Source organism: Salvia hispanica, chromosome 6, assembly GCF_029641045.1.
Source record: "Salvia hispanica isolate PSC_SH4W2 chromosome 6, Shi_PSC_v1, whole genome shotgun sequence".
Taxonomy (NCBI): Eukaryota; Viridiplantae; Streptophyta; class Magnoliopsida; order Lamiales; family Lamiaceae; genus Salvia; species Salvia hispanica.
In genome coordinates this window covers 16,769,288-16,795,933 of record NC_142697.1, presented here as the reverse complement: position 1 = coordinate 16,795,933, position 26,646 = coordinate 16,769,288, and the positions used below count along the sequence as shown (strand labels likewise).

Sequence of the window (26,646 nt, the reverse complement as noted above, 5' to 3'; positions counted from 1 at the left end):
CAGCCTTTATCATCAAACTTAACCACATCAATATTAATGTAAATGTAATGTTGTTATTACGCAGAAAGCCAACAGATTTCACAATCTATACATGTTGTAGACTTGTAGTTTTGTAGCCCATATATTGGAATGGAATTGTATGATGTAAAACTTTGCCATGCCTTGCAACCATTGTTATCACACAATGACAAGGATTATTAGATGGAGCCATTTCAATAAACTACAAAACTGTGTAGTCAGGCTTAATAAGTGCAAAACCGTGATCAATAAATATTCACCCAAAAGAAGGGACCTTAATTATAGATCCAATGCAAATCATGCCATATATATTCCAACACCTTGTCACATCTACTATACTAACAATACAAGAGAACTAAACCTCCTACTTTTCAACATTCTCTCTCTCTTTCTCTCAAGAAGGATGGAGAGGAATGAGAGAGAGACTCGCGACTTCATGAACGTGGAGTCTTTCTCTGAGCTGCCCTTCATCCGTCCGGCTAAAGAAAAGGGCAGCGGCAGCGCCATAAGGCTTTTCGGCAAAGAATTTGGAGGTGGCAGCAGCATTGATGATGGAGAGAGCAAGAGCACAGAGACAAGCAGCAGGAAGTTCGAATGCCATTACTGCTGCAGAATCTTTCCCACCTCCCAAGCTCTTGGCGGCCACCAAAACGCCCACAAGAGGGAACGCCAGAACGCCAAACGCGCCCATCTGCAGTCGGTTATGGTCCATGCCGGCATATCAGATGATCATTACCGCCTCATCAACTACACCCGCTTCCGATCAGCTCCACCACCTCTTCCTCCACCCTATCATTCTTGGAACAGCACCAGACCACACTCCTCATACCATCACCCACAGCCACAGCCTATCAACGGCAGCCCCTTGGGGTTGTGGCGGCCGTCTCCTTTTCCTTCTCTACCCACACACCATCGCCAGATTCCATTGCTAGATTCCAAGACTGAGAAGTTGAATCCATTGTCAACAATAACTAGTGCTGCTGCTCTTGGCTCTCAGAGCCGGTTCACATTCGATGCAAAGCCTGCCATGCAAGATCATGTGAGTTTGGATTTGCATCTCTGATGAGTTTTCTCCATATATTCTGCAGGGACATACTCTATATTAATATAGTTTCTTCACACATACATATCTATGTGTTGCTATATTGTAGATTATGTCAGTGTCAGTTTAATTTCGAATAAATATAGTTCAAGAATTGCAATGGAGTTGAAGAAATAAGAACAGCAGCTAGCTAGCTAGCTAGAAACAGACCGTTGGTGTTAATCAATAGACATTCATCACATTATTCTGTTAGTCGGTCATATTAGTAGCAAGAAAAGGTCTCTCTTTCATGTCTTGGTGGATTATTTAATTGGAGTCACAAACCAAACCACCACTATAAATTGTAGCAGCACTCAAGGCAAGAATTAATAGAGCAGCTGAAATGAATATAAGGTAGGGATCATCAAAGCTTTAATGATGTTAAGACATATCTAGTTGAAGATCTGGTGTACCATCCAGCTTTAACTGATGATGTTATAACATATCTAGAGAAGATTTCGGATGAAGACTTTTGCCACTTGCTACCTCCAAATGATCTTGAGACCACTTATCTTAATTTTTATGTTAAAGTAGGCCCCTAACTGTCATGCTCAATGTACTAGATATTAAAGATCAATATTAGTTGTGTACTATGTATATATGAAGTGATGAATCCTCCCATATCTCGTGTGTAATTGGCCACACTTACTAGTGAGAGAACTGATCCTATAATAAATCAGTTGTTTTGTACAATTATGTTGGTGAAAACTCTTTAATTTGCATTCAGTTTTAAGCTAAGATAAGTGATCTGAGCATTCCCATTTTGCCAAATCTATTGAAGTGAATGGGATCTATTGGGTGGAGATATGTACACAATATATTTGCACCCTAAACTTACACACATGTCATATATACACACTTCAAGAGAATATGTTTATGACCCCTAGTTTTAAGAAAAAATTTGCAGAAAAATTGCCAAAAAACCCATGAATTTTGGTTAAATTCTGCTATGTCAATTTTAAAAGTCGTCGTGAGAACTATGATTTTTATACATATTTCTCAATTATCTCATGACGAAATATTTTCATTTCCTATATATACTATATTGTTGATATGGCGCACATGCATTTCAAATTGATGACATGGTTAAGTTAAATGTGTTGAGAAAGATAATAAATGACGCACATGTATTTCAAATTGATGACATGGTCAAGTTATTTGCTAAATGTGTTGAGAAAGATAATAAAATTCACATGTGGTCGCATCCTCTTATAACTTTTTGGATATCTCATTAGATACAATTTCAAATAAATTAAACTCTGTAAAAATTGAGGAAAAACATTAAAATTTATAGTATAATTTTTTTTGCAATTTGCCCAAAAAATTATTCAGGCTCCTTTATCCTCTATATAGATCCTCTGTATAGATACATCTATCTCCCACGTAACAATGTGTACAAATATATACATGGCTGGGGAGATCCAGATCTTAAGTCTTATTCATGACTATATGAAGGTACTATACTGCTTCGGCATGTGAATCTGCAGTGGTGTATTAGCTGCAATAAATTTCCAACTTTTCGTTAAAGCTTCCCAAATCTAGATATATGCAAGTTTGAAATATAACTGGCAAGGGCAGATTATGATAATTTCAGAATTTATTTTTGTGGGGAGTACCTTTTCAAAATACATAGTCAGTCAGCATTTAATTTTCGAATTTGCAAGCACAACCTCATTATATATCCATTAATATGAAATTTAATGCTGTGCAGCATAATTAATAAGATTAAAAACAATGTGATACATCCATCTTTATTTACAGCCACAAAAATGAAAAGGTATTTATAAATAGGCTTTGATGAAATAGCAAATACTTCTTCAACTTGATCAAAAATGAAAAAGATAATTTATAAATAGAAGATAAACTCAGCAAAAACATGAATTTCGTAACATATCCCTTACCTAAAATTTGAACCACCTGATATATCAGAGTTTATTTTATTAAAATTTCACACTTGCTTTTACAGAGGGCTGCAATTATTCCAAGCAATAAATGCATGCATAGTATAACGTGTGTGTGAGTTATGTGTTGAGAACCAATACTAAACTTTAAAATGGAAAAAACAAAATGAAAAAGAAAATACCATGTTTGGGCCGATCACGTAGTTTTCAGCAAGTTTTCTCACATTCCATCTACCGAAAAGAACACTACATTTGCCAGAAGGAGACGTGCACATTTTTTGCTGCCAAGTTTTTCTGAAATATGACTGTACTTTTAATAGTTAAAACTGAGACTTTGCTGTTTATTTTTGTCCTGTAAGGTAACTAGGTTAAATTTGAATTTCAATACTTTTAGTCACGTTTGATTTAGCTCCTTTAGGCGACGGCATAATGTTAGCATAAATGAAAGTACATGACTTAGTTTTTACAAACCACAATATATGAATCCAAAAAACAAGATTAAAAAAACACTTAGGACCTAGCTCAAAAAATATGACAGAAAACAAAGGGAATCTAGCACAGAGATCCAATTCAAAAAAAAGACGAGGAACCAAAATATGCATGTTTATTCCATTTCAAAATAATGAAAATTGTATGGCCTTGAGCACCCTCCAATTAGACGGAAACTGACAGCAGTGGGATTGTGGGAAAGTAAAAAAAAATAGTGGAAAGGAGTTAAAAGCATGAATAGAGAAGTGTTACCAAATTGCTACTGTGGCAATGATAATACAAGCCAACTATCTCCAGGCCCACCAACTAAATTCCCTCTGATGGGGGATAAATAGAGGATACCTACAGAAACAAATGCACAGAAAAAGTTGACTAATAAAGAAGCCAATAACAAAGACATATGATGAGCACACATATATGAAACTTAGGACCACAGTCACACAACCATGGAATTTAAGTAACATCGGTCCACAGCTCTATAAAGCTTGCAGACGAGGTTGACAGTTTGAACAGTCCCCCCATGCTAAAGTGCGCAGGGGGGGGGGGTGTTGGGATCATGCAATCAAGACAAAAAGATGATATATGGTGCCACATGTATGTATTCTATTGTACATGTACAATGATAATGAGAGATGCTCGTATAGCTTAGCTTAACCACACACATGTCCTGGCACCACCTCTGTTATCTGATTTTCAAAGATGACAAGTTCTTCATCAAGGTTGGCATTTACCTAATAAAAAACTGGTAAATGTGATATAATTAGGTGATCATATTAAGTAGACAATAAAACTTTCTGTAGCTCAATTAATATTGCACAAAATTCCATCCACATAAAACAACAAGGACCCCAGACATGAGCGCCCCTACCTCTCCCAAGTATTTCAACAACACATATGAATGCTTCAACTTGCATCCAGCAGAATGCCTCATGTGAGGTATGCATCAAAAGTCTACTTCATAATTACAAACTGCAAACATGTTTAGGATTAAAGGAATTTCACTCTCTTATTGTCTTTACCCCCTCTTTGTGCTAATATTTCTAAGAAAAGATAGCAATGTATGCTACTCCCTCATTATCAATATTGTTGGATCCAGCATAACAACAATCAATAGACAAATTGAAAAAACATTCACAATAGACACTCAAGAATTTAGAGCACTCCCTTTGCATTCCGTAGATGCCACTGTATACTAGTAGTACTATATAATATCACATTTATTTAGCTCAGAGGCTAGACACGTTTTATGTTGGATAAAGAGCTGCATCAGTACCATATATTCAATCACCAATCTTTTTTGCTTTAATAACAAATTAACTGTATCGTGGCCGTATCTAATAGTTAATGGCACAAGCAAGTACTGACATTTGACATTATCCAAGATAGTACTAATATGAAGGAGTTCAACATAGCAAACAGTATCTTTCTTGAGTTGTTGTTAGCATTTATGATCATAAGTTGGATAGATCTCTGCTATAAGAATTGACTGAGTATACAAATATACAATATATCACGGTAAGATACCAATGTTTTACTGAGACAGTTACAACCTACAGGCTCAATGAGTCAATTCACAACTGTGAAACCTTAAAAATGAGAACTGTTTTAACCAGAAATTCAAGGGTCATCAACCTCTGTACTCCCAATATAAAACTCAATGCATACAAACCCTATCATACACTGTAAAAATCTTAAAGTAAAGCATTGCCAACAACTATCAAGAATACTGGACTATATATTTGAAACTGTCCACACTAAATGCTGCCTAAATCTTATTGTAAATCACCCTTAGTCTTTCCAGAGTAGATGTTTCTATGTTCCATTGATGGTACACCAGCATATACCCACCATATGAGTAAAAAGCAAACCGTAACGATTCAAGAGAGAGCGCATAAAACTTTACCAGAAGGAGAAGGGGGATAATCACTTCAAAATTTTACATATTAGTACCAGTTTCAGATAAGTAGATTATAAAACTGAAGCAAATGGTGTATAAATAGATTCAAACTGCAGCACCTGTGACTAATCATCTAAGCTCTTAACGCTGAACTCAGGAAACATGGTCATCCTCAGTGCATCTAGTAAGAAATGAACAATAGGATGCCACTGTGAGCTGTGTGAACCTTGGAAGTGCGTAACCTGTAAATAATTCTGTAATGAGTTTGATAGGGAGCCTAAATCTTACGGGATCAACTGCAACACTTTACACGTTTCAGATGTCATAAAAAACCTCAACTGCTCTGGATAAGCCCAAACAGGTTGGCTGCTTAGTCACTATGTGAAGGCAGTAAAGATAGCTATCTGCATCTAGATATTGTTGGCTCTCCAATTAAATCATTGGTTTCATCAATACCAGACAATCAATTTAGCTTTTCAATAAGGGAAAAGGATATTTTGGTGGTATTGAAAACCTATTAGATGGACTGAGAAATGAATGCATAAGTATATATCTAATGGTTGTGTGATTGACATCGTCTCACCCCAGCAGAGAACTCAGAATGCAGATAATGTTGTAACTGTGAAAGGAAAGTGATGGAAATTCGAAAGGTGATGCCAAATTCAAATAGAGAGACGAACATTTTGACTAAGAAGAACTTCATCCATCGAGCAGTTTTGATCTCCACAAATCTCAATCAGACTCCAAGTACGCCCTAGTGCGACAGAGCTAGTAGCTATGGCAAACCCTACAGCAACTAAAACTCCTCCGTAAACAAACACCAACGTCTGTATAATCATGAGAATCCATTCCACTTGAAATCTGAAACATTTCACACCGCCAGAACAGTCTAACGAATGCAAAATTCATTTCAATAAACCCGATTTAAACTAATCCAATAACAGTATCGCAAAACAAAAGGTTTAAAACTAAACATCAAATGTCCGGCTTGTGCACACCATATCAGTGGCACTGAATTTTCCCGTATCCAAAAAAACAACAGTAGGCATAGAAAAAATACCAAGGGAATTAGGGAAACAGTTAGCGCGCGGCTTGCTTTTGTTTTTGATCTGCAACTTTATTTTCAAGTCATTTCATTGCAGGCTTTTCGCGCGAAAAACATGAACAACAATTTGGGCTCACAAAACTAATCATTAATGGCCCAAAAGTCCAGCCCATACAACAATTTCTTTAGGTTTATTTGCTACTAATAAATTGTACTATCTCCGTCCACCAAAATTTGTCCCACTTTGACCTGACACGGGTTTAAAGAAATATAATAGAAAGTGAGTTGAAAAACTTAATGGATTGTTGTCCTACTTTTATATATTAGTTTTATAATAAAATGTGAGTAGGAATGAGTTAGTGCAAGATGAGATCCATTACCAAAAATGATAAAAGTGAATGAGACAAATTTTAGGGACGAACGAAAATGAAAAAATGGGACAAATTTTGATGGACGGAGGTAGCAGGAGTATTCCATAATCACTAATGATATATACGAATATTAGAGATTAATATCTATGTTTCAAGTACCCCAATTGAGCCTGTGCTATCTAGTCATCCAGAGAATAAAAGTTGGAGATTTGTTTTAACTTTTAACTAATATATAAAAATAATTAGTAACAAAAAGAAAAGCAAATTTAAATTCTAATATTTAAATAATTAATAAATGAAACTTTAAGGTATTGATTTTATTGACTCTTCAGTAATTTGATCACCAATCTAACATCTGATTATTACTCAGGTTATATTAGAATGATCACAAATAACCTTGAAGCTTCCTTCGAAGCATTCAGATTGACATTGTGGATTACAAATTAGGACTTCTGCATCATATCATGTGTCTTAGCCTAACAGTTCATGATTTTCCTCCTGATTTCAAATCTCTCAGTTCCATTGTCGTATGATATTGATTAATGACGAAGCACAGCTCAGTTGGTAAGACGCTTCTCCTCCAACCAATAAGTTGATGGTTAGAGTTATCATGGAGTAGACAGAGAACTGTTGTTGCTCCTCCAAAAATACACAAAACTATGATATTGGTTATTTATAAGCAATCATTATTGTTCCCCTCTTGGGTTTGGTAACAACAAAAAAAAATCATTCAATTACTAAATAACTAAAATCACTAAAAATAATACTCTATCCGTCTTCAAATAATATACACTTTGGGTCCGATACGGGTTTTAATATAAAATTAGTAAAGTAAGAGAGAAGTATATATTCTTTGGGTTCGACTCGCGTTTTAATGTAAAATTAGTAAAATAAGAGAGAAGTAGAGAGAAAAAATAATTAAATTATTGTTAGTGGAGAATGAGTCTCACCTAACTAGAGAGAAAAAAAAATTCAAAATTAAAAAGTGTATATTCTTGTGAGACGGATTTAAAAGAAAAGCGTGCATATTTTGTGGGACGGATGAACGGATGAAGTAATTATTAAAGTAAAATAGGAGTAATAATCAAAAGGATACATAGCCAAATGCATTTAACCTTGGAATTCGTACATGTTTGATGTTTATATACTTCTATACGAATAAACTAGAATGATACTATAAATCATGTTCAACATAAAGTAAACTAGAGAGAGAAACTTTTACAAAAAATATGCCTATTTTAGTCTTCCTTTAATTATTATCTTGATTGTTTAATCAATTCACAGATTAATAATGTTTCTGGGATACAAACATCATTATAAGAGAGAATTTTAATCACCTGTACCCATAATGTTAAATTTATTCACGTTCATTTTTCAGTATATAGGCGATAAATTTATCTTGTATTTAAAAAATTCAGTCAATCTTTAGTTTGAAGTTCATTGACGGAGCCAGAGCCATAATCCATCTGAAGTAATTTTCCATTTATAAGGTGTTATTTGGGAAGGCCCACATAAAATAAAAGCCCATTCGACAAACTTTAGGGCCCATGAGAATTGCGTAAACCCTAGTATAACTCCTAAAGCATTCTCCACCTCCATTTCCCACACAAATCCGCAGTGAGGCAGGCTACTGAAAGCATCGCAAAATGCCGGCGGGTCACGGTTTGAGGTCGCGCACCAGAGATTCCTTCTCCCGCGCCTTCAGGAAGAAGGGTCCTACCCATCTCACCACCTACCTTCGGATCTTCAAAATCGGCGATTATGTCGACGTTAAGGTGAACGGATCCATCCACAAGGGTATGCCTCACAAGTTTTACCATGGCCGCACCGGTCGCGTCTGGAACGTCACCAAGCGCGCTGTCGGTGTCGAAGTCAACAAACAGGTATGCTGTCTTTTGAGCTTGCTTTTTAACCCTAATTTCCGTTGTCTCTTGCTGAAAAATCTGCTTTTTGATTTGTGATATTGTTATTGTTTGTTACATTAGTTTTGTATTTGGTTAGGGTTAGGACCTTTTGCGGAGGATAATATGATTTAACAATTTGGGAAATTAGAGTTGTATGTTGATTCTGGAGCTCCAACATTTCTAATTTGAAATCTGTATTATACATTAATAAATTAGTAGAACGGTTAGTTTTATGTTTGAAACTGGATCTCTTTTGAATATTGTATATCTTAATTTGGCTAATTTGGAATCATAAATCGACCATGTGTCTTTGTGAGACTAAGAAGCTTGTAAGATGTGTTAACTGGTTTAAACAACGTTTGAATTAATTTGTGATACATTTATTTCTAATTGGGGTTTCTTGTATGTTTGAGCACTGATCAATTTGTGATACATTCTCTCTAGTTCTTTTCCTAAATGGCATTTCCATTCCTTGCATACTGTTGTAGTGAAACATTGCCTGTCTACATTCCAGTAGGACATTTATAAAGTAGGAGTATCTGCTTATCTACCAGAGTTTTACTAAAATGCTGTGTTTCTTGTGTGTGGTAAAGGTTGGAAATAGGATCATCAGGAAGAGGATTCATGTTCGTGTGGAGCACGTCCAACCTTCGAGGTGCCATGAGGAGATCCAAGAGAGAATCAAGAAGAACGACAAATTGAAGGCTGAGGCGAAGGCTCAGGGCAAAATCATCAGCACCAAGAGACAGCCAGAGGGACCCAAGCCCGGTTTCATGGTGGAGGGTGCTACACTAGAGACCGTCACTCCCATTCCATACGATGTGGTTAATGATCTCAAGGGTGGTTACTAAGCCTGAGTATTTATTTATCTTATGTCTTGTGATTTTCCTTTTCTTATATTATCGCATAAGACTTGTGTGCTCTTTTTTCTTTGGCAATCAACTCAAGACCAATTTTGGCCTAATGATATAATTAGTTGCATTTCTCTTAAACTGAGATTTTGATGTCTGAGTTTATATTTGTTCGTATTTAACCTCTATTTTGTTTACATAAGAGCATAGAATAATAGATCATCCATCCCACTACAGAATGCTTGTTTGCAGGCCATATTCACATTCAACAACTATACCTATGCTATCTATGTCTATTGTGGTAGTTCTCATTTATTAAAATCTTTATCGCTATTTACTTTTACAAAGATTTTTATTTTGCGTATCAAATCATATACAATATCATGCAAATGTATCCTTTTTATTATTATTGATTTCTCGATCTATCTAAGATATGAAAAGTGGAAACTTGAAGCTCAATATGATCACTGACATTAACATAAAATATTCTGAGATCGTAGACCTTTTTTTCTCCCCTTTGTTCTTGTTTTTTAAAACAATTGACGTATTAGGGCATCCACAGCAGTGTCTCTTAACCGTCTCATTTCTTCACTATTCATGGGCCCCACTGTACTTTCCACTCCATCTCTTAACTAAGAGATAGCACCCACATCCATCCATCTCTTAACTATTCATTCAATTTCATTTTTCATTTTTATTTTCAACAAATCCAATTAATAAAAAAACACACTTCATTAAATAAAATAAAATTACAATTTAAAATCCTAAAAATAAAAAAAAATACATAATTAAAATCCTAAAAAAATAAAAACACACATAATTAAAATCCTAAAAAAATAAAAATACACACCATTAAAAAAAATGGAGGCAAAGAGTTGTCTAATGAAGATCATTTGCGTCTACTTCGTTTTGTGGAAATGATTTGGTATTTATAGAAGTGATTTGGGGCTTAAAAAAAATTTTAAAAAAATTAAAAATTTGTAAAAAACGGCTATAAACGGCTAGTATAATTTTTGAAATTTTATATATATATATTTTATTTTTTTGAATTTTTTCTGATTTAAAAAAAAAATTTAAAAAAAAATCAATTTTAACGGATATAAATGACGCCCACTCGCGGGACGGCGAGTGGGCGTCACGCACGAACCGGAGCTCGCCACGTCGCCCAAGCGCGTGGCGTCTCGTCTTGCCGGGAGCCCCTTCACTAAGAGACGTGGGACGAGATAGAGACGGGATGGGGACGGGATGCATCCCACATCGGCGTCTCTTATCCGTCTCGTCTCTCCGAGACGAGATAGAGACGGTTTTGTGAACCGCTGTGGATGCTTTTATCCTCTTTATAAGTTACTAGTACTTTTTCTATCACAATCCAAAATTGAGTTTTTTTTTTTTTTTTTTAATACAAATAAATATTTTTTTTTATCAATGCACGAAAATAATCTATTTTAGTTTTTGGTAATTTTTTAATATAATTAAGTGATTATAATTTTTATGAATAATATTTTAATCACCTTTTCTCTCTATTTATTATATTTTATTAATTTTATATTTAAACTGGTCGCATACATTATTAATCTGGAGAGATTGGTTGCAAACAAAGAGAATAATTACACTCGTAAATCAAGGAAATTGGTTGCGGAAGAAGAGTGTGATTGTACTCTTAGAGCATACATATCAAATTCAAATTGAATAAAGTTAAGGGAGATTAAGTCACAGTGAATAGGTTACTTTCGAAGGTACGATGTCTTTCCTATTAATATGTGCGTAATGTTTGGTAATTTTTCTGAATAATGAAGTGAATTATATTTTTATTAATAATATTTTAATCACCTTTTATATTAAAACTCCTTGCATCTACTATTAACATGAAGAGATTGTGGACAAAGAGAGTAATTAAACTCTTAAAACATGAAATTTGTTGCGGAAGAAAAGAGTAATCGTACTCTTAAAACATACTCCCTCATCCACGAATAGGAGTTTCATTCATTTTATGCACATATTTTAAGAAATATTAAGAAAAATAAGTGAAAAAAAACTAGAGAAGTAGACTAATTAAACTCTTGAATCATGAAATTGGTTGCAAAAAGAGATTGATTGAACTCTTAAAGCATAGTACATGTCAAATTCAAATTCAATACAGTTAATAAATATGGAAAATTAAGACATAATTAATAGGTTACTTTCACAGGTACATTGTCCTTCCCGTTAATACGTGCTTAATTTGGTAATTATTTTTAATACAGTGAAGTAAATTATATTTTTTATTAATAATACTTTAATCACTTTTTATTTTCTATTTTTTACAATTTATTAATTTTATACACCTAAAGTTGGTCCCATCCCCTATTAATATGAAGAGATTGGTTGCAGACTTGCAGACAAAGAGAGTGATTAAACTACTATTTCATCATTTCTATAGTAATGGAGACGTTTCTTTTTGGTACGAAAATTAAGAAAAATTGTGTTAGATGAGTTAAGTAAAGGGGGAATAAAGTGAAAAATGAAAAAGATAGAGAGATGAAGAGAGAAAAAAAAAGTAAGAGAGAGTGAAGTAGGTGTAGAAAAATGTTTCGACTTTTTACTAAAAAGGAAAATGACTCTATAACTATGGAACGTACCAAAATGACAAAATAACTCTATTACTATGGAACGGAAGGAGTATTAAATTAGGATATTGGTTGCGAAAGAGGAGAATAATTGGATTCTTAAAGCATATATACCAAATTTTAATTGAATAAAGTTAATAAAATGGAATATTAAGACCTACTGAATAGGTTACTTTCGAAGGTACGTTGTCAGCTATCTATACATCTATACAATATATAAAAGGGGAGTTTTGGGGGTATTTAGGGAAATAAGAGGAATTTTTGGGGTATTTTGGGAATAACCCTTTTGTTTGTAAATTTAAAATTTAACACAAATTTGAATTCCATAATTGTAGGGATAGAATTTAACTAATTTATTTTGTTTCCCTATAATTAATCCATTAATATGGTGTTAAATTTAATTAATTATTATAATCTATTCCAAATAAAAGTAATCACATGATTAATGCAAGTGGTAATTAAATAATTTATAATTCAATTGTAATCATTTTTAAAGAATCGTAATTGTAATCATTTTTAAATAATCATTTTTTGTTTCCCTACAATTAATCCATGAATATGATTTTACTATAATTCAATTGTGATCATTTTAAAGAATCATTTTAATTTGTTCCCAGATTTTAAAAAACGGTATTTTGTTTGTAAATTTAAATTTAACACAAATTGAAATGCCGGTACGAAGAAGGCCCCAGTAGTGTGTCACGGCTATAAGGAGAGAGCAGACGAGGTACGGAGGCGAAGATTGGGCGGCAATTTGGCGACAACTAACGAGATTTTTTCCAAGGGCCGAGAGTGAGAAGTGAAGGAGCATCACAATATTTCTATTTTCAAATTGGAAGGAGAAGAGAGATATGATGGGACTTGAAGAGGAGTCACCGCAGCGTATGAAGTATGAACCCTATATTCAATTTTTATTGTATTATTCATAAGAGTGTCCACAGTGGTGGCCCTCTTGGGCATATGCCCAAGCCACCATTTCTTGGGCATGCCCAACAAACTTGGCCATCACAATGGTAGCCCTCCGGGCCACCAATTAAAATTATTTTCTTACATTTTTTGTTATATTTTAATTTAGCTAGAATACAAATTATTGGACAATAATATTAAAAAAATCTAAATTAATTTTAAAAAATTTGACAATTACAAGTAAATATATTTATTGAAAATTTGAATTTTAATTATTTCCGTAATTAGGGTGTGAATTGAAATCACAATCCTTAATTTAAAAGTTGACCAATTTAATAGGGATTTAGTGATTGAGATTGATTTGTTTCCTAAATTAATGCTAAATTAATGCAAATTTTTTTGAAAACTTTTCGTCACATACACTCTCTCTCTCTCTCCACTTCATCTTCTCCAAAACCCTAAAATTAACACAAAAACTCAAAAAAAAAACACTGAAACCATGGCCTGGGCCGCGGCTCTCGGCCCCTGCAGTGACGAGCCGAGTCGCGTGCCCAAGGGCCTCGGCCTGGCCGAGAGCTTGACCCTCTCTCGTCCACCCCCTGGGCCTCGTCCACCTTGTACCTCGGTAGTGGGGGGCCGCGCCTGGGTCGACTCCAGGCCAAGGGCCGCGGCCCCCCCACTGTGGATACTCTAATGGGGTTAAAATTGAGTGATTATAGAGCCATCTTATTTTGAATGGACCTTTTGTATAATTATTTATGCTTCTAAAATTAATATTGTAAATAGTCTACCGAGTGTGTTTTGCTCTCTCCATCCCCCCTCTTTTCTCTTTTAGTTTATTTACTGTATAAGTTTAATTTTATTTTAGTATTTTCTTTTTTATTTTCTAATATAGCAATTTTATTTTAATAATTTATTTATTTAGTTTATTTTTAAATTGCATATAATTGTATTTTTTTCATTTTAGTTAAAAAAAAAAATAAAATATGTCGTGCAACGAACATGATACTTTTTTCTATTAATATGTGAGTGATTTTTGGTAAATTTTCTTATATAATGAACTGAATTATATTATATGTGAGTGATTTTTGGTAAATTTTCTTATATAATGAACTGAATTATATTTTTTTATTTTTAACATTTCAACCATTTCTTTTCTCTATTTTTATATTTTACTAATTTTATAGTGTTAAAACTGATCGTATTCACTATTAACCTGAAGAGATTGGTTGTGAACAATTAGAGTAATTAAACTCTTAAATTAAGAAATTAGTTGCAAAAAAGTATATATATCAAATTATGAAGTAATCGCTCAATAAAATTGCGTTGAATAAAGTTTAAAAAAAATGGAAAATTAAGACAATAGATCAATTTCGAAGGTAATGTCTGTGCGTGTGACAACATCATCTTCATCTATTACTACACCAGTCTTTTCAGTTAAAACCCTAACTCTCAATTAACAGATCCCCCGTTCTCTCCATCTCTCTTCAAAAGTCCAACCCAATTATCTCTCGGCACTCGCATGCAAGGTTGCCGGCGCAGCTCCTTTCCAATCGTTTCTCTTTGAATCTCCCAATCCCCTCATCCAAATCCAAGTTGCCGAAAGATCTCCAAGCTTGCTCATTTGAATGGATTAATCCATCGATTCTGTAATTGACTAGGATTTCGTGATAGCAAGGCTGGCGACTGACGAGGGCCACTGGTGATGGCGGATCCGCCAGGACCGCCACAAGCCCGCCGACAGTTTGTGCTAGAATCTTCGATTTCTGCTGATTTAGGGTTTGAAACGAAGTTGAAAGAAGGGAGGGAGGATTTTAAGTTGAGGATAAAATGCTGAGCGTGGGGCGGGTGCACCTGCCGTCTGATATACCGATTGTGGGGTGCGAGTTGACGCCGTATGTACTGTTGAGGCGCCCTGATAAGAGCGTTGTGACTGAGGATGTTACTGAGTTCAATCCCATTGATGGCCATTTCTTGAGATATAGATGGTGAGTTAGTTATTTTTTTTATCTACTTTGTGCTACGAGTTATGTTAGCTAGTTTCTTCTTCATGTGTAACTGCCATATGCTCTGGCTTTACAAATCGAGGAATTGATTTTAGTTTACACGACTTCCTTCTGAAATCCCTTATGTGTTAGCTGTGGTTAATTTGCCAAAAAATAAAAAAAATGCGTTAGCTGTGGTTAATTTGCTCAGTGCATCATGTCACTTATGTTTCATTGGCTGTTTTAAGAAGTGCATCTTAATACCCGGAGTTCCTTCTTCCATGTTACTTTGCCTCCTCTTCTTAGTTTATTATGGTGTTTGTTATCTTTTCTGCTACTATCTTGCGCTTTTTTTGCTTATTGCTTCACACTTGGATAGGTTGCCTTTTAACTTTATGTGTTACTTCATAAAGTTTATGGAGTGATTCCTGTAAAGGATTTAATGATGTTACATACTAACTCCATTTTTTACTGTCAATTGCTGTATTGGTGATTAAACATGTGGCTTGACCGCCCGTTGCTACTATTAAAAACTGGTGCTTTCTTGTTTTGAAAGGAGGGCTCAGAAGAATTTCGTTGCGCATGTGGATGTGACTTTCATGATCAATTGTTTTATATTTGATGCAGGTACCGCGTACAGAGTGATAGAAATGTCGCAGTTTGTAGTGTTCATCCAACAGAACAAGCTACATTACAATGCCTTGGGTGTCTCAAGGCCAAATTACCTGTTTCGAAGAGTTACCACTGTTCTCCCAAGTGTTTTTGTGATTCCTGGCAACATCATCGTGTTCTGCATGAGCGTGCTGCTAGTGCGGTAAATGAAAATGGAAATGAGGAGGACGAAGTTTTTGGGCGATTTAATAGTACTGGTGGTACAACATCGAGTATGGTTAGTATGAGTACATCTCAATCAAACCCCAGCTTTTCAAATGGCACGACTGCTTTGTATCCTGCTGCAGTTACCCAAAAGAGTGGTGGTGAGACATGGTTTGAAGTTGGACGTTCGAAGACTTATACACCTACAGCCGATGATGTTGGTCATGTCCTCAGATTTGAGTGTGTTGTGGTAGATGCTGAAACCAAGTTAACTGTGGGAGCTCCAGTAGCCTTATCAACTTCCCGTGTGATTCCAGCTCCATCTCCTATTCCACGACGCTTGATTTCTGTGAGTGGGATGGATGTTTCTGGGCATCTAGATATGGATGGTCGCATTTCTTCTGGAGGGACATTTACTGCACTCTCATACAACATCTTATCTGATTCATATGCTACAAATGAACTCTACAGCTACTGCCCCACTTGGGCTCTCTCTTGGACCTACCGCAGGCAAAACCTTTTAAGAGAAATAGTTGGCTACCGTGCCGACATTGTTTGCCTTCAGGAGGTAAAATACCCAGTGGGGGATCAAATTATGCCTTTCATAGCTTTATTAATTATGGGTCTCCATTCTTTCTAATTTGAATTTGTAGAATATTGTATAGGTTTTAGGCCAAGGAATAAACAAAAATATTTGTGTAATTTATCTAAAGGCTGCTGATAGGTCATACTTGACCCAGTATTAATGAAGTTTGACATCTTCTCTTGTGTCAGGTTCAAAGCAATCATTTTGAGGAGTTTTTTGCACCTGAGCTGGATAAATATGGTTATCAAGCTTTATTTAAAAGGAAAACGGCAGAGGTTTTTAGCGGGAACATGAATACACTTGATGGCTGTGCAACTTTCTTTCGCCGTGATAGATTTTCACATGTCAAAAAATATGAGGTGGTTGAAATTCCTAAAATGCATCTAACATGCTCCGAGCCTTTCTTTTTGTTTTAATCATATGTACAGCTAACTGCTAGTTGGGGTTTTTCAATGTTTTAATCGTAAATATTTTTAAATGCAGGTTGAGTTTAACAAAGCCGCGCAGTCTCTGACGGATGCTGTGATTCCACCTGCACAGAAGAAAAGTGCCTTAAATCGATTGGTGAAGGTATTCACGAACTTCATAATTATATTGGTTTCTTGAGTGTTTCTATAGTTTTGCATTCTCTCATCATCTATCTTCTAGGCATAATAACTTGTTCTACTCTTCTGGCATACAGGATAATGTTGCTTTGATTTTAGTTCTTGAAGCCAAGTTCGGAAACCAGGGAGTTGATAGCCCTGGGAAGCGTCAGCTTGTTTGTGTGGTAAGATTTCCAAATACATCAGCAACAAACATAACATTTTGTTTTAAAATTTAACTGCAAAGCTTGGCTCATGGATTGAGAACGAGGTTTCTTGACTGCGATTTCTCCCTTACCAAGGGCAGATTTTTGTTTTCAGTGGACTTAATCATGATTCATACTAATAGTCCCGTTGATATGATTTTCCTTTTATTCCTTCAAAATGGTCAAAAGTGTTCGAATTTTTTATGCTTCCTTCGGGTATAATCTTATTCCTTGTGCTTTGTAATGTGGTAAATGCTTTTTATAATGCATTGTTTTTATTTAATGTCTTGTCTATTCGACTTGGTGTAACATCTGATAACTAGTATCCTTCTCATGTTTCTGAACACAGGCAAACACACATGTAAATATGCACCAAGATTTGAAGGATGTTCGGCTTTGGCAGGTTTATTTATGAATGATCCCCTCTCCTGGCATGGTTCCTTTCTGAAGTTCACTTTGTTTAAGTTGCGTTATGCTTTGTGCATATCAGGTCCACACGCTGCTGAAGGGCCTGGAAAAAATTGCTGCAAGTGCAAATATACCGATGTTGGTGTGTGGGGATTTCAACTCAGTGCCTGGAAGGTTCTTTAGCTATTTTAATTATTATGTGGTTTCTAAGTTGGCATGCATAAAGTAGCCCCGGTCACTGGATTAGTAAGTGATCAGTAACGCGTTATTTGTTGCAAAGTACAGTGCTCCTCATGCTCTCCTGGCTATGGGAAAAGTCGATCCAGCTCATCAAGATTTGACTGTAGACCCACTTGGAATTCTTCGACCGATCACCAAACTAACACATCAGCTGCCATTGGTACCACTTCACAATGACTGTTGAATATGTACTTACCAAAACTTGTGTTCATACATATACTGATTTATTTTTTTGGCATTGTACATTAGGTTAGTGCTTACTCGTCCTTTGCCAGAGCTGGGGTTGGTCTTGGACTGGAGCAGAGAAGAAAAATGGATCCTGCTACCAATGAACCCCTCTTTACAAACTGCACTCGTGATTTTATTGGAACTCATGATTATATATTCTATTCAGGTATTATTGAGCTCCTCCTTCAATAGCACAATCTTTATATTTCTGGATTGATTTTGATCTGATATACATTATGGTGATCTTTTAAATTCGATGAAGTTAGACCATAACTTGCTTTATCCGTGTAGCTGATTCCTTAACCGTGGAGTCTCTGTTGGAGCTGGTGGATGAGGAGAGTTTGCGCAAAGATACTGCTCTTCCATCTCCTGAGTGGTCATCGGATCACATAGCACTCTTAGCTGAATTCCGCTGCAAATCTAGGACTAGACGTTAAACCGATGGGGTATGATATTTCTTGTTGCTGCTTACATTTCCCATAAAAAATTGTCTCTCTGGTTATACTGGTTTTCATGTCTGGAGGAGAAACGTTTATTTGAAATTATGATTCTTACCTTTCGATTTGTACACTGCAGGTCGTTCCACCCAAAGGAGGAGTTCGAGTGGTGACAAACTATTTAAGAAGAGGATAAGGAAAGTGATTGTAACGATGAAATCATTCTACATGCTGATTGTACCCCCCCTTGTATCATGCAACCTTCTGTCTCAAAGAAAATTTATTTATGATAATGTTATCATTAGTTTGCCATTTTTAACATTCTTGAAATCGCAATGTGTTGTTGTTCCACTACCCCTTTGCCTGAGTTCCTCCTTTTCTTTCAAGAACTATAACTGTATGAAATGAATTATACAATATGCAAAATGATGCATTTTTTGTTCGATATAAGATTTTATGAAGTGATGCTATAATAAAGTATCAAAAATAGTGTTCTTGAGTGGGAAATGTGAGAATATTATTACTATATACAATTTTAGATTGACGAGCTATTACTGTGGTTTAAGTTTCATTGATGGATTGGTGCAACCGTCGATTTCAGAAATAACATGCCATTTTGATCTATTCATCACTATAACTTGCAAGTCGCATCACCCAAAAAATGTCTTAAATCCTTCTTCAAGAAAACACTATCCAAGATGCAAATAAGTGATCAAAACTGCAGCATGTGTAGAACACCAAATAAAACACGTAAAATACAGTGTACCGGGAAAGTTTTAGCCTCAAGTTTGATGATGCTAATGATGTTTTGTCGTTCGAGTTCTAATTTTGCGCAGGACAAGAAAGTGTGCCAACAACAATTAGTTAACCTATCTTCATGTCTCAATTTTGTCACTGGAGATGCCAAAGCTCCTTCCCCAGCTTGCTGCACCGAGCTGCACCAAGACATCGACAAATCCAAATTCTGTCTCTGCGTCCTTGTTAGAGACAGGATCGAGCCCAGCCTTGGGTTCAAGCTCAATGCCACTCGAGCTTTGAGCCTTAATCCTCTTTGTAAAACCAACTCAAACGCTACAATTTGTCCCGGTATGTAACTGTACTCCATCAACTCAGATATCCTGCTCAAGTTAAAACTTTTGGTTTTCAATCTTGTTGCCTGTTGGTATGAGCAGAACTCTTGCACCTATCCCTGAACTCGCCCGAGGCTCAGATATTTGAGCAATTTGGCAATAGTACACATGCTGGAGGTAGCTTACTTTACTTGTCTTCTTTACCATATTTAATTTTTTGTGTTTCTCTCTCACTTGCCAGTTTCAATGGATTGCAGATACATTGCCTAGTTCAGCCACTAAGTTGAGTGTCAAACTAATCAGACAAGCGGCCATTATTGCATTCTTGGTTTAGTTGCTAAAATGTTGTGAGCTAAGAGTTAAGACATCATAATGTTGCAGAACATGTGGTCACAATGTCTTTGTGATTGGAGTTATTGTTTAATGGTGTCCGTCTAACTTAGCCAAAAAGGTGATATAGTACATAGCAAAACAGTACGAGTATACACTTTGAATCCGCTAGGTCACATAATAAACTCTATGCTTCTAAACAATATGGCAGCTGAACTTTGATGGACCAAACCGTTTTTTGGTCTATAACAACGGCAATAGATTCATCTGCATACGAGGTATTACACGGTACCACTACTGAAGAAGCAGCTACTGTTACATAGGATTCTTTCAAATACATGAATAACAGAGAGTATTACAACACTCAAAACTTATGTTTGCTGCTTCATTAGTGCAGTTTTTATGCATTAGAATCAGGTCCAGCTGGTTTAGCATTTAGAAGCGGCTGCAATGCCTTTACCACGATAGTCATGTTTGGCCGGAAATCTGCTTCATACTGCACGCAAAGTGCTGCTACAGCAGCCATCTGAAAATGGACAAACATTTTCTTGCATTTATCATCATGCATGATGCCAATGTATTATATATATAAAGAGAGACTAGTGTGCTTCTTTCAAGACCTTTGCAATAGCCTTTGGTGGAAAATCTTCGTTTAGCTTGGGATCAACACATTGCTTCACCTTATCTTCACTCAATCTTGGAGTTGCCTGTAGAAAAAAAATTAGGGTAGGGGTTTGATTTTTGAACCAAAAACAGAAAAAAGTACTCACCCAAGTGACAAGACTCTGCTGGCCTTTAGGCATGGTGTGGTCTACTGGCTTCCTTCCAGTCAGGAGTTCAAGAAGCACGACCCCGAAGCTGTAAACATCGCTCTTCTGAGTTATCTGCCCTGTCATTGCGTACCTGGACAAATCACCACACAAATCAAACTCCCTATCACAACTCTCTCTGAATCTAAACTCTGAATCAATCAGTCAACCAACTGACTCTGGAGCATGGTAGCCGAATGTTCCAAGGACTCTTGTCGAGTGCAGCCTGGCCGCTGTGTCTGACGACTGGTTCGTTAGACTGAAATCAGCCATCTTCGAAACAAAATCATCAAACAGCAGCACATTGCTTGACCTAACATCGTGATGAACAATAGAAGGTTGACACTTTTCATGCAGGAATTCAAGCCCTTTTGCAGCCCCAAATGCAACCTTCACTCTCTGGTTCCATGTTAGAACAGGCCCAGGCTCAGCTCCTTGCACCCCTTTTCTACCTGCAACAACATTTTCAGACCAAGAACCACTTTTATCTCAAAAAATGCATCAATTCAACTGCACCAGCTCAATACCATGCAACACATCATGTAAGGATCCCATTGTGGCATACTCATAGGCGAGAATTCTGGTATTTGCTTCAAGGCAATATCCCAGCAGTCCCACAAAATACTCATTCTTGAGCCTCGAAACCATAGACAACTGCAGAAAACAACCTCAGTCATTGTCCTAAAACACAAAGATTTGAACTTTGTTTTTCACCTGGGCTGAGAAGTCAGAGTCTGGCTCGGCTGATGAGGTGTCGAACTTCTTGATGGCGGCTTCACGGCCATCGCTGAGCTTGGCATAGTAGACGCGGCCGTAGGAGCCCTCTCCGACAAAGGCCTTTGTCCCAAAATCACCGGTTAGTCTATTCAGCTCACTCAATGACAATGCTGGTATCTCTATAGGCAACGCTTTCTGCGGCGGTCCATTTCTTGCACCAGACCTCGGTTCTCCTCTCCCATTGCCTAAACATTCAACCAAGAGACATCATGAGAGAGATGAGGACGAGGATGAGGATGGGGATAATCCGTGCGTACGTACCTCCACCGCCGCCAGCATAGGGAATGCCGGCCTTAGGTGGAGCAGTGTATTGGTTGGCCGGAGGATTAGGCTCCTCCTCTGCTCCTCCGCAACACAACATTGTTCAAATTTGAGGTAGTGGCTGCAGAAATCTTCAGCTTAGGCAAACGTCGTAGATATCGATGCCCACATTTGCTATCTCTTATGAGGCTGTATTAGTCCTACAATCAATCACATTTGATAGAGACATCATAGTATGCATGTACGAGAATGGATCAAAGAAGAAACACATTCATTTTTAGACAATTGAATCCCATCAAAGCAAAAAAAAAACAAAAACATGATCAAGAATCAAGAGATCGGAACCTGTAAAGAGACAGAAAGATGAGCAGAAAATGGAGGGAGAAAAGATGAGGGAATATGTCTTTCTCAAGACTTTTTCAGTTTCTGTTTTGTTTTGGCGACAAACACGCATGCAAATTCTTTTCAACCGCAAATGCCTTCATCTTGCACGTCAACTAAAAACTCCCAAATCATTCCACAAAACGTCCATAATTTTGTAGGGATATATTTCTTGCTTATATTTATTTATTTATTTTTATCATTATTATTATTATTATTATTATTATTATTATTATTATTATTATGTTATTTGCCAACAACAAACCTATCTCAGTTTCTTTGATGTTTGACTAGGATTTTCACCAACTAAATAGTATCTCCAAATATATATTTATTCCCTTAAATAGTTATTGGCTCATTAAATTTATATTTTTTTCACTTCTTTGTATCCATTAGGAGAAATTTGTTTCATTAAGTTAGACCATACAAGCGATTAAATGAAAAGGAAACATAAAGTAGTATCAGAAACAAAAGGCTACATTTCAAGAAGATCCATTTTTTTGCATCCAAGAGGAAGCATAACATAAGCCAGCATCCTCATAGATCCAAAGGGCCAACAAAAAACTGATTTTAATGATACAACAACATATAACCAAGCAATGCTATATGGCCTTGTAAGCTCTGGGAGGCGCAGACTTCAGACGAACTGTACAGTAGATATATTCGACGGCCTTAAACTTTCCATATCCGACCTGTGACCCTCAGCTTAAGCTCCTGACTACTACCGGCAGAGAAGTAGAGTGCTAAGTTCCTTGGAATGATCAGTCCGTCTTGGCTGTCGCGTACTTTCCTGTGGCTGTCGCGGATGCTCCTTGGAATTCCTTGCCACATGAGCTTCCGCCCAAATGCCCCAACTTCTAGAGTGTAGTTGAACTTCCTGGCATCACTGTCCTCCCCCATGAAACGCACGAATGCCATGTAGGCAGGTGCTGTTCCGAGCAAGAAAGCCTCAAAGTGTAAGCAGAATTGTCTTCCAAAACAGTTGAAAACCTACATAAAGATGAGACGGGTGGGCAACTTAGGTTTCAACTTGTAGTATTTGTAGGTCAAGCATAGAGCATATATACAAGTTTTATTGACAGAAACACGAGTTTCGAGGCTATAGGAGTCACTAAATTCTTCTATCAGCAGTTTTTAAAAGGGTCCTAATGGCTAACTCTACCGATTCATTATACTAACCTGATTGATTGAATTATGTAGTTAAGGACTTACAGTTAGCATCCATGTAGCATTTTCGATTTCATGGGGGTTCGACTTGACATATCTGTGGTTGAAAGTGCATCCATCATGCATATCAACCGAGTGATCCTCCTTCAAGTGAGCCATGAGAAATGGAATGTCACCAGTTACACAGCACTCAGAGCTTGCATAAGGACAGGTGTAAGGCCGGAATGGACAATGTTTCTCATGCTTGGCCTTGTCATAATATGGAAATAAATCTTGACAGCCTAAGCTCTGATATCGGCAGGGAAGCTCCATAGATTCGGCCACCTTCTCCAAAGCTAAACACCGTATGTTCCCTAGCTCGAAACGGCAAGTTGGGCAGCACTTATGGACTCTTTTGCAGTTTGCACACAATGTGTGACCATTTGGGCACTGCATAGAATCGAATAACTTTAAATACACAAAAATTTCACGCCTCATGTTGCACGTTTACTAGTCTATTATGAGCTTAGGGGTAAAAAATGGAATCCAAGAGGGAAACAACAGGATCAAGTGTCAATGTAAGGTAAAAAAATTTCATTTTTCAGACATTTTAACTAATCAAAATCTACTGCAGAAGAAGAGTTCGAAGTAAAAACCTGATGAATAGGAGGATACATAGAATCTGCACAAGTCGGGCACTGAAGCAGCTCATGAACACCATGTATGCTGTGTTTCTCTGCCAGTGACATACTAGTCTTTACAGTACCACTCTCCGCCTTCATCTTCAACGTTTTATGATTCATCTGTTTTGGATGTGATTCGACAACTTCTTTGAAGGCACTACTCCCTGGTGCCATGAGTGATGTGGAATCCAAGAATATTCCCAACCCTGAAGTTACTTATTTAGCTACTGCTTCTCCAAATCAGAAATATAGCCTGCCAATGGAAATCAAACAAGAAGAACATCGAGATTAGAGAAATGAACACATCCGTTTTTTAGCTAAAATGGTTTTTAATCAGGAAGAAGACGTGTGTCAAAATGGACAGAGGACACTGATGTTAATATATACTCACTTAAAATAGATTGAAACCTATGTAGCTAAATAATCATCCCTGACCTAATGATAAAGAAAATTATTTCCATTTCCTCACATTTGGTGGGGTTTGGTAGATTATAAAACTAACTTATATCAGATTAGATTCCACCACCAACCCTAGGACCTCAATATAAAATCAGAAGAAGATAAAGCTTTCTCTTTCAAGAATATGGATGTGTTGCTTTCATGACATGTAAATGAAAACGACCCTATGAGTGATCACCATGAACAGAAAACACGTGTAGAGAGTTTCACATGAAACTTTATTCTCATTTCAAATTTTCAACTGACATGATTTCCTTCAACATGATAAAATGATATGAAGGTAAAGATCCGAACTGCAAGGCTTTCCAACAACAAAGAATGCAATAATAACGATGCCATAGAGACAAGGAATATGGAAGACAGCACCTTAAAAGGTCCCAGCTTAACACAGCTCTACATATGAACTGATAGCTGAACAACCATTTCAACATTATTTCTTCACCATCCCACAACTAATATTCTTTGTCTACTAAATATAAAAAACTTGAATTTTCAAATTCATGGGGTTAGCTGTTGACTACCATCTATTAGCAAAGCGACAAAGGAATAATCTTCAAAAGGGACTACGTTCGATTAGCCGACGATTTTCCCTCACAAATTGACCATATTTATACACACCAAAAGCCTTAATTATCAAACCCAAGATGCCAAAACAGATTGCAAAGGAAGGAGTAAGGATTAAGTAAGAGTAGAAAGAAGAAGAAGAAATTACTGCAAAATTACTAGTCTACTTCCATCCTCAATCATTATGCTGCTCTCACTAACATTCTGATTTGTGCTTAACCTCATTCCACCAGAAGTATGTATACATACATGTGAATTTGAATACTTAACACACAATTTTAAATTTCCAATGGGCTCAGCATCAGAGGAGGGAGAAAGAACACCCAATAGGCTCACTCCATATCCACTTTCTCACTCTATTTTGCCTTAAACAAACATTTTTCATGTGTAACAATACAATATAAAACCCAACTATAATCCTTATAGGAGAAGGAACAGCAATAAAAACAAGCTTATCTCACATTCCCAGAATGGTATAGTGCTAATACTAGAAAGAAAAAGAAAATTAAAAAATTCCAACACGGACAAAACCAGAAAATTGGGGAAAATGTCAAACAAGAGAGATGCTGATTTGACATTAAATCCGTCAAAATTCAAACAAAAAGTTTGAGTCTTTTTATCTGTATCAACAAACCAGACAGCCTTGAGCAAAACAATACAAATAAACACTAACTCGAGATCTTCAACACCACTGTCTCTATTCATCCCATTTAAAGCTTATAAATTTCACACCTTTTCTCAGTTCAAAATCAAGAAACCGACAACACAAGTTTGGTTTTTCAGTGTTTTGAAATGCAAAGGAAGAGACAACATTTTTGCAGGAATTAATGTTCATCACCTGGGTTGGAAGAAAGTGAAACGGGCCATGCAGCAAGATGCAAATTGTCTTATACTTTGTCTTCTGAAGCTAAATTCACATTTTGTATTCAGTTCTTGTCATCTAACTCTTTTTCAACCGAATGGGAAAAGGTTTTGATTTGGTTATGTTATGGGGTCAAGACAGATGGGATTGCAGTTGTAATTGTATTTGTTGGTACCTGAGCCACTTAAATATTTCAAAGTTCAAATTCAATTTGACACAGACCGTAGAAGGGAGCGTCTTTAATTTTGAAGACACCGTAAAAATTAATTCGCCCGGACATATAATGATTATCCACCCAATTATAATTACAACATTACTTTAAAATGAACTAAAACTATGTAAAAATGAATTTCATACGAAATGAATTAAATACTATGAACTCTGTATTATTTAATAATTTTTTAAATAAACTAAAATAAATTAAAACAAAAGAGTTCAAACCACTTGATGCTAGAAATTCTATAGACATTGATCATAATTTTATACAGTATATAGGATTAAGGACGCGTTATAATAAAACTAGTTTTCATTATTGAATGCAAAATTTTGTCTAACATGGAGACATAACTTTAAAAAGTCTAATTTTTCGATACCAAAAATGAGATTTGGTATATGGTTGAAGATACTGTTAGTATATTTCAGTTCTAAAATTAAGTCTAATTTCTTTAGCATTCTAATTTGGTGTAGAAATCATTTATCTTTCAAAAATATTTTATTAAGCTTTTAAACCAACATTTTCTTCCTG

The 26,646-nt window shown here is 36.2% G+C and overlaps 6 protein-coding genes and 1 long non-coding RNA gene across 9 annotated transcripts; 4 read left to right on the top strand and 3 right to left on the bottom strand.

Moving 5' to 3' along the window:
• The first annotated feature begins 350 nt into the window (after nucleotides 1-350).
• Nucleotides 351-1,792, top strand: LOC125204927 (zinc finger protein GIS-like). Its single transcript, XM_048103701.2, has one exon. The coding sequence runs from the start codon at nucleotides 422-424 to the stop codon at nucleotides 1,079-1,081; it is 660 nt and encodes a 219-aa protein (XP_047959658.1). The 5' UTR covers nucleotides 351-421; the 3' UTR covers nucleotides 1,082-1,792.
• Nucleotides 1,793-2,367: 575 nt separating this feature from the next.
• Nucleotides 2,368-6,539, bottom strand: LOC148923296 (uncharacterized). Of its 2 annotated transcripts, XR_016132770.1 has the most exons (3): nucleotides 3,742-6,532; nucleotides 3,183-3,305; nucleotides 2,368-2,597 (listed from the first exon to the last, which is right to left on the bottom strand). It is a non-coding gene; the product is annotated as an uncharacterized LOC148923296 (long non-coding RNA). The 2 variants fall into 2 exon arrangements; XR_016132769.1 differs by having other exon boundaries at nucleotides 3,183-6,539.
• A 1,855-nt stretch (nucleotides 6,540-8,394) lies between these two features.
• Nucleotides 8,395-9,698, top strand: LOC125208433 (large ribosomal subunit protein eL21z/eL21y-like). The gene is made up of 2 exons (XM_048108040.2): nucleotides 8,395-8,685; nucleotides 9,300-9,698. Exons 1-2 carry the CDS (start codon nucleotides 8,449-8,451, stop codon nucleotides 9,555-9,557), a joined length of 495 nt encoding a protein of 164 aa, XP_047963997.1. The 5' UTR covers nucleotides 8,395-8,448; the 3' UTR covers nucleotides 9,558-9,698.
• A 4,767-nt stretch (nucleotides 9,699-14,465) lies between these two features.
• On the top strand, nucleotides 14,466-18,880 carry LOC125203851 (carbon catabolite repressor protein 4 homolog 1-like). The gene is made up of 11 exons (XM_048102345.2): nucleotides 14,466-15,057; nucleotides 15,682-16,438; nucleotides 16,645-16,815; nucleotides 16,940-17,026; nucleotides 17,139-17,225; nucleotides 17,596-17,649; nucleotides 17,737-17,828; nucleotides 17,940-18,054; nucleotides 18,144-18,288; nucleotides 18,414-18,568; nucleotides 18,699-18,880. The coding sequence occupies exons 1-10, from the start codon at nucleotides 14,900-14,902 to the stop codon at nucleotides 18,557-18,559; spliced, it is 1,812 nt and encodes a 603-aa protein (XP_047958302.2). The 5' UTR covers nucleotides 14,466-14,899; the 3' UTR covers nucleotides 18,560-18,568; nucleotides 18,699-18,880.
• Nucleotides 18,881-19,014: 134 nt separating this feature from the next.
• On the top strand, nucleotides 19,015-20,060 carry LOC125203854 (non-specific lipid transfer protein GPI-anchored 22-like). Its single transcript, XM_048102352.2, has 2 exons — nucleotides 19,015-19,645; nucleotides 19,732-20,060. Exons 1-2 carry the CDS (start codon nucleotides 19,258-19,260, stop codon nucleotides 19,914-19,916), a joined length of 573 nt encoding a protein of 190 aa, XP_047958309.1. The 5' UTR covers nucleotides 19,015-19,257; the 3' UTR covers nucleotides 19,917-20,060.
• LOC125203852 (Protein kinase superfamily protein) lies at nucleotides 20,043-22,248 on the bottom strand. Its single transcript, XM_048102347.2, has 8 exons — nucleotides 22,152-22,248; nucleotides 21,807-22,006; nucleotides 21,483-21,730; nucleotides 21,296-21,422; nucleotides 20,947-21,220; nucleotides 20,730-20,862; nucleotides 20,580-20,666; nucleotides 20,043-20,485 (listed from the first exon to the last, which is right to left on the bottom strand). The coding sequence occupies exons 2-8, from the start codon at nucleotides 21,904-21,906 to the stop codon at nucleotides 20,360-20,362; spliced, it is 1,095 nt and encodes a 364-aa protein (XP_047958304.2). The 5' UTR covers nucleotides 21,907-22,006; nucleotides 22,152-22,248; the 3' UTR covers nucleotides 20,043-20,359.
• A 395-nt stretch (nucleotides 22,249-22,643) lies between these two features.
• LOC125203853 (E3 ubiquitin-protein ligase SINAT2-like) lies at nucleotides 22,644-26,058 on the bottom strand. Of its 2 annotated transcripts, none has more exons than XM_048102348.2 (4): nucleotides 25,878-26,058; nucleotides 23,990-24,269; nucleotides 23,400-23,783; nucleotides 22,644-23,177 (listed from the first exon to the last, which is right to left on the bottom strand). In XM_048102348.2, exons 2-4 carry the CDS (start codon nucleotides 24,188-24,190, stop codon nucleotides 22,860-22,862), a joined length of 903 nt encoding a protein of 300 aa, XP_047958305.1. In that variant the 5' UTR covers nucleotides 24,191-24,269; nucleotides 25,878-26,058; the 3' UTR covers nucleotides 22,644-22,859. The 2 variants fall into 2 exon arrangements, with proteins under 2 accessions (XP_047958305.1, XP_047958307.1); XM_048102350.2 differs by lacking the exon at nucleotides 25,878-26,058 and adding an exon at nucleotides 25,188-25,851.
• Nucleotides 26,059-26,646: the final 588 nt, after the last annotated feature.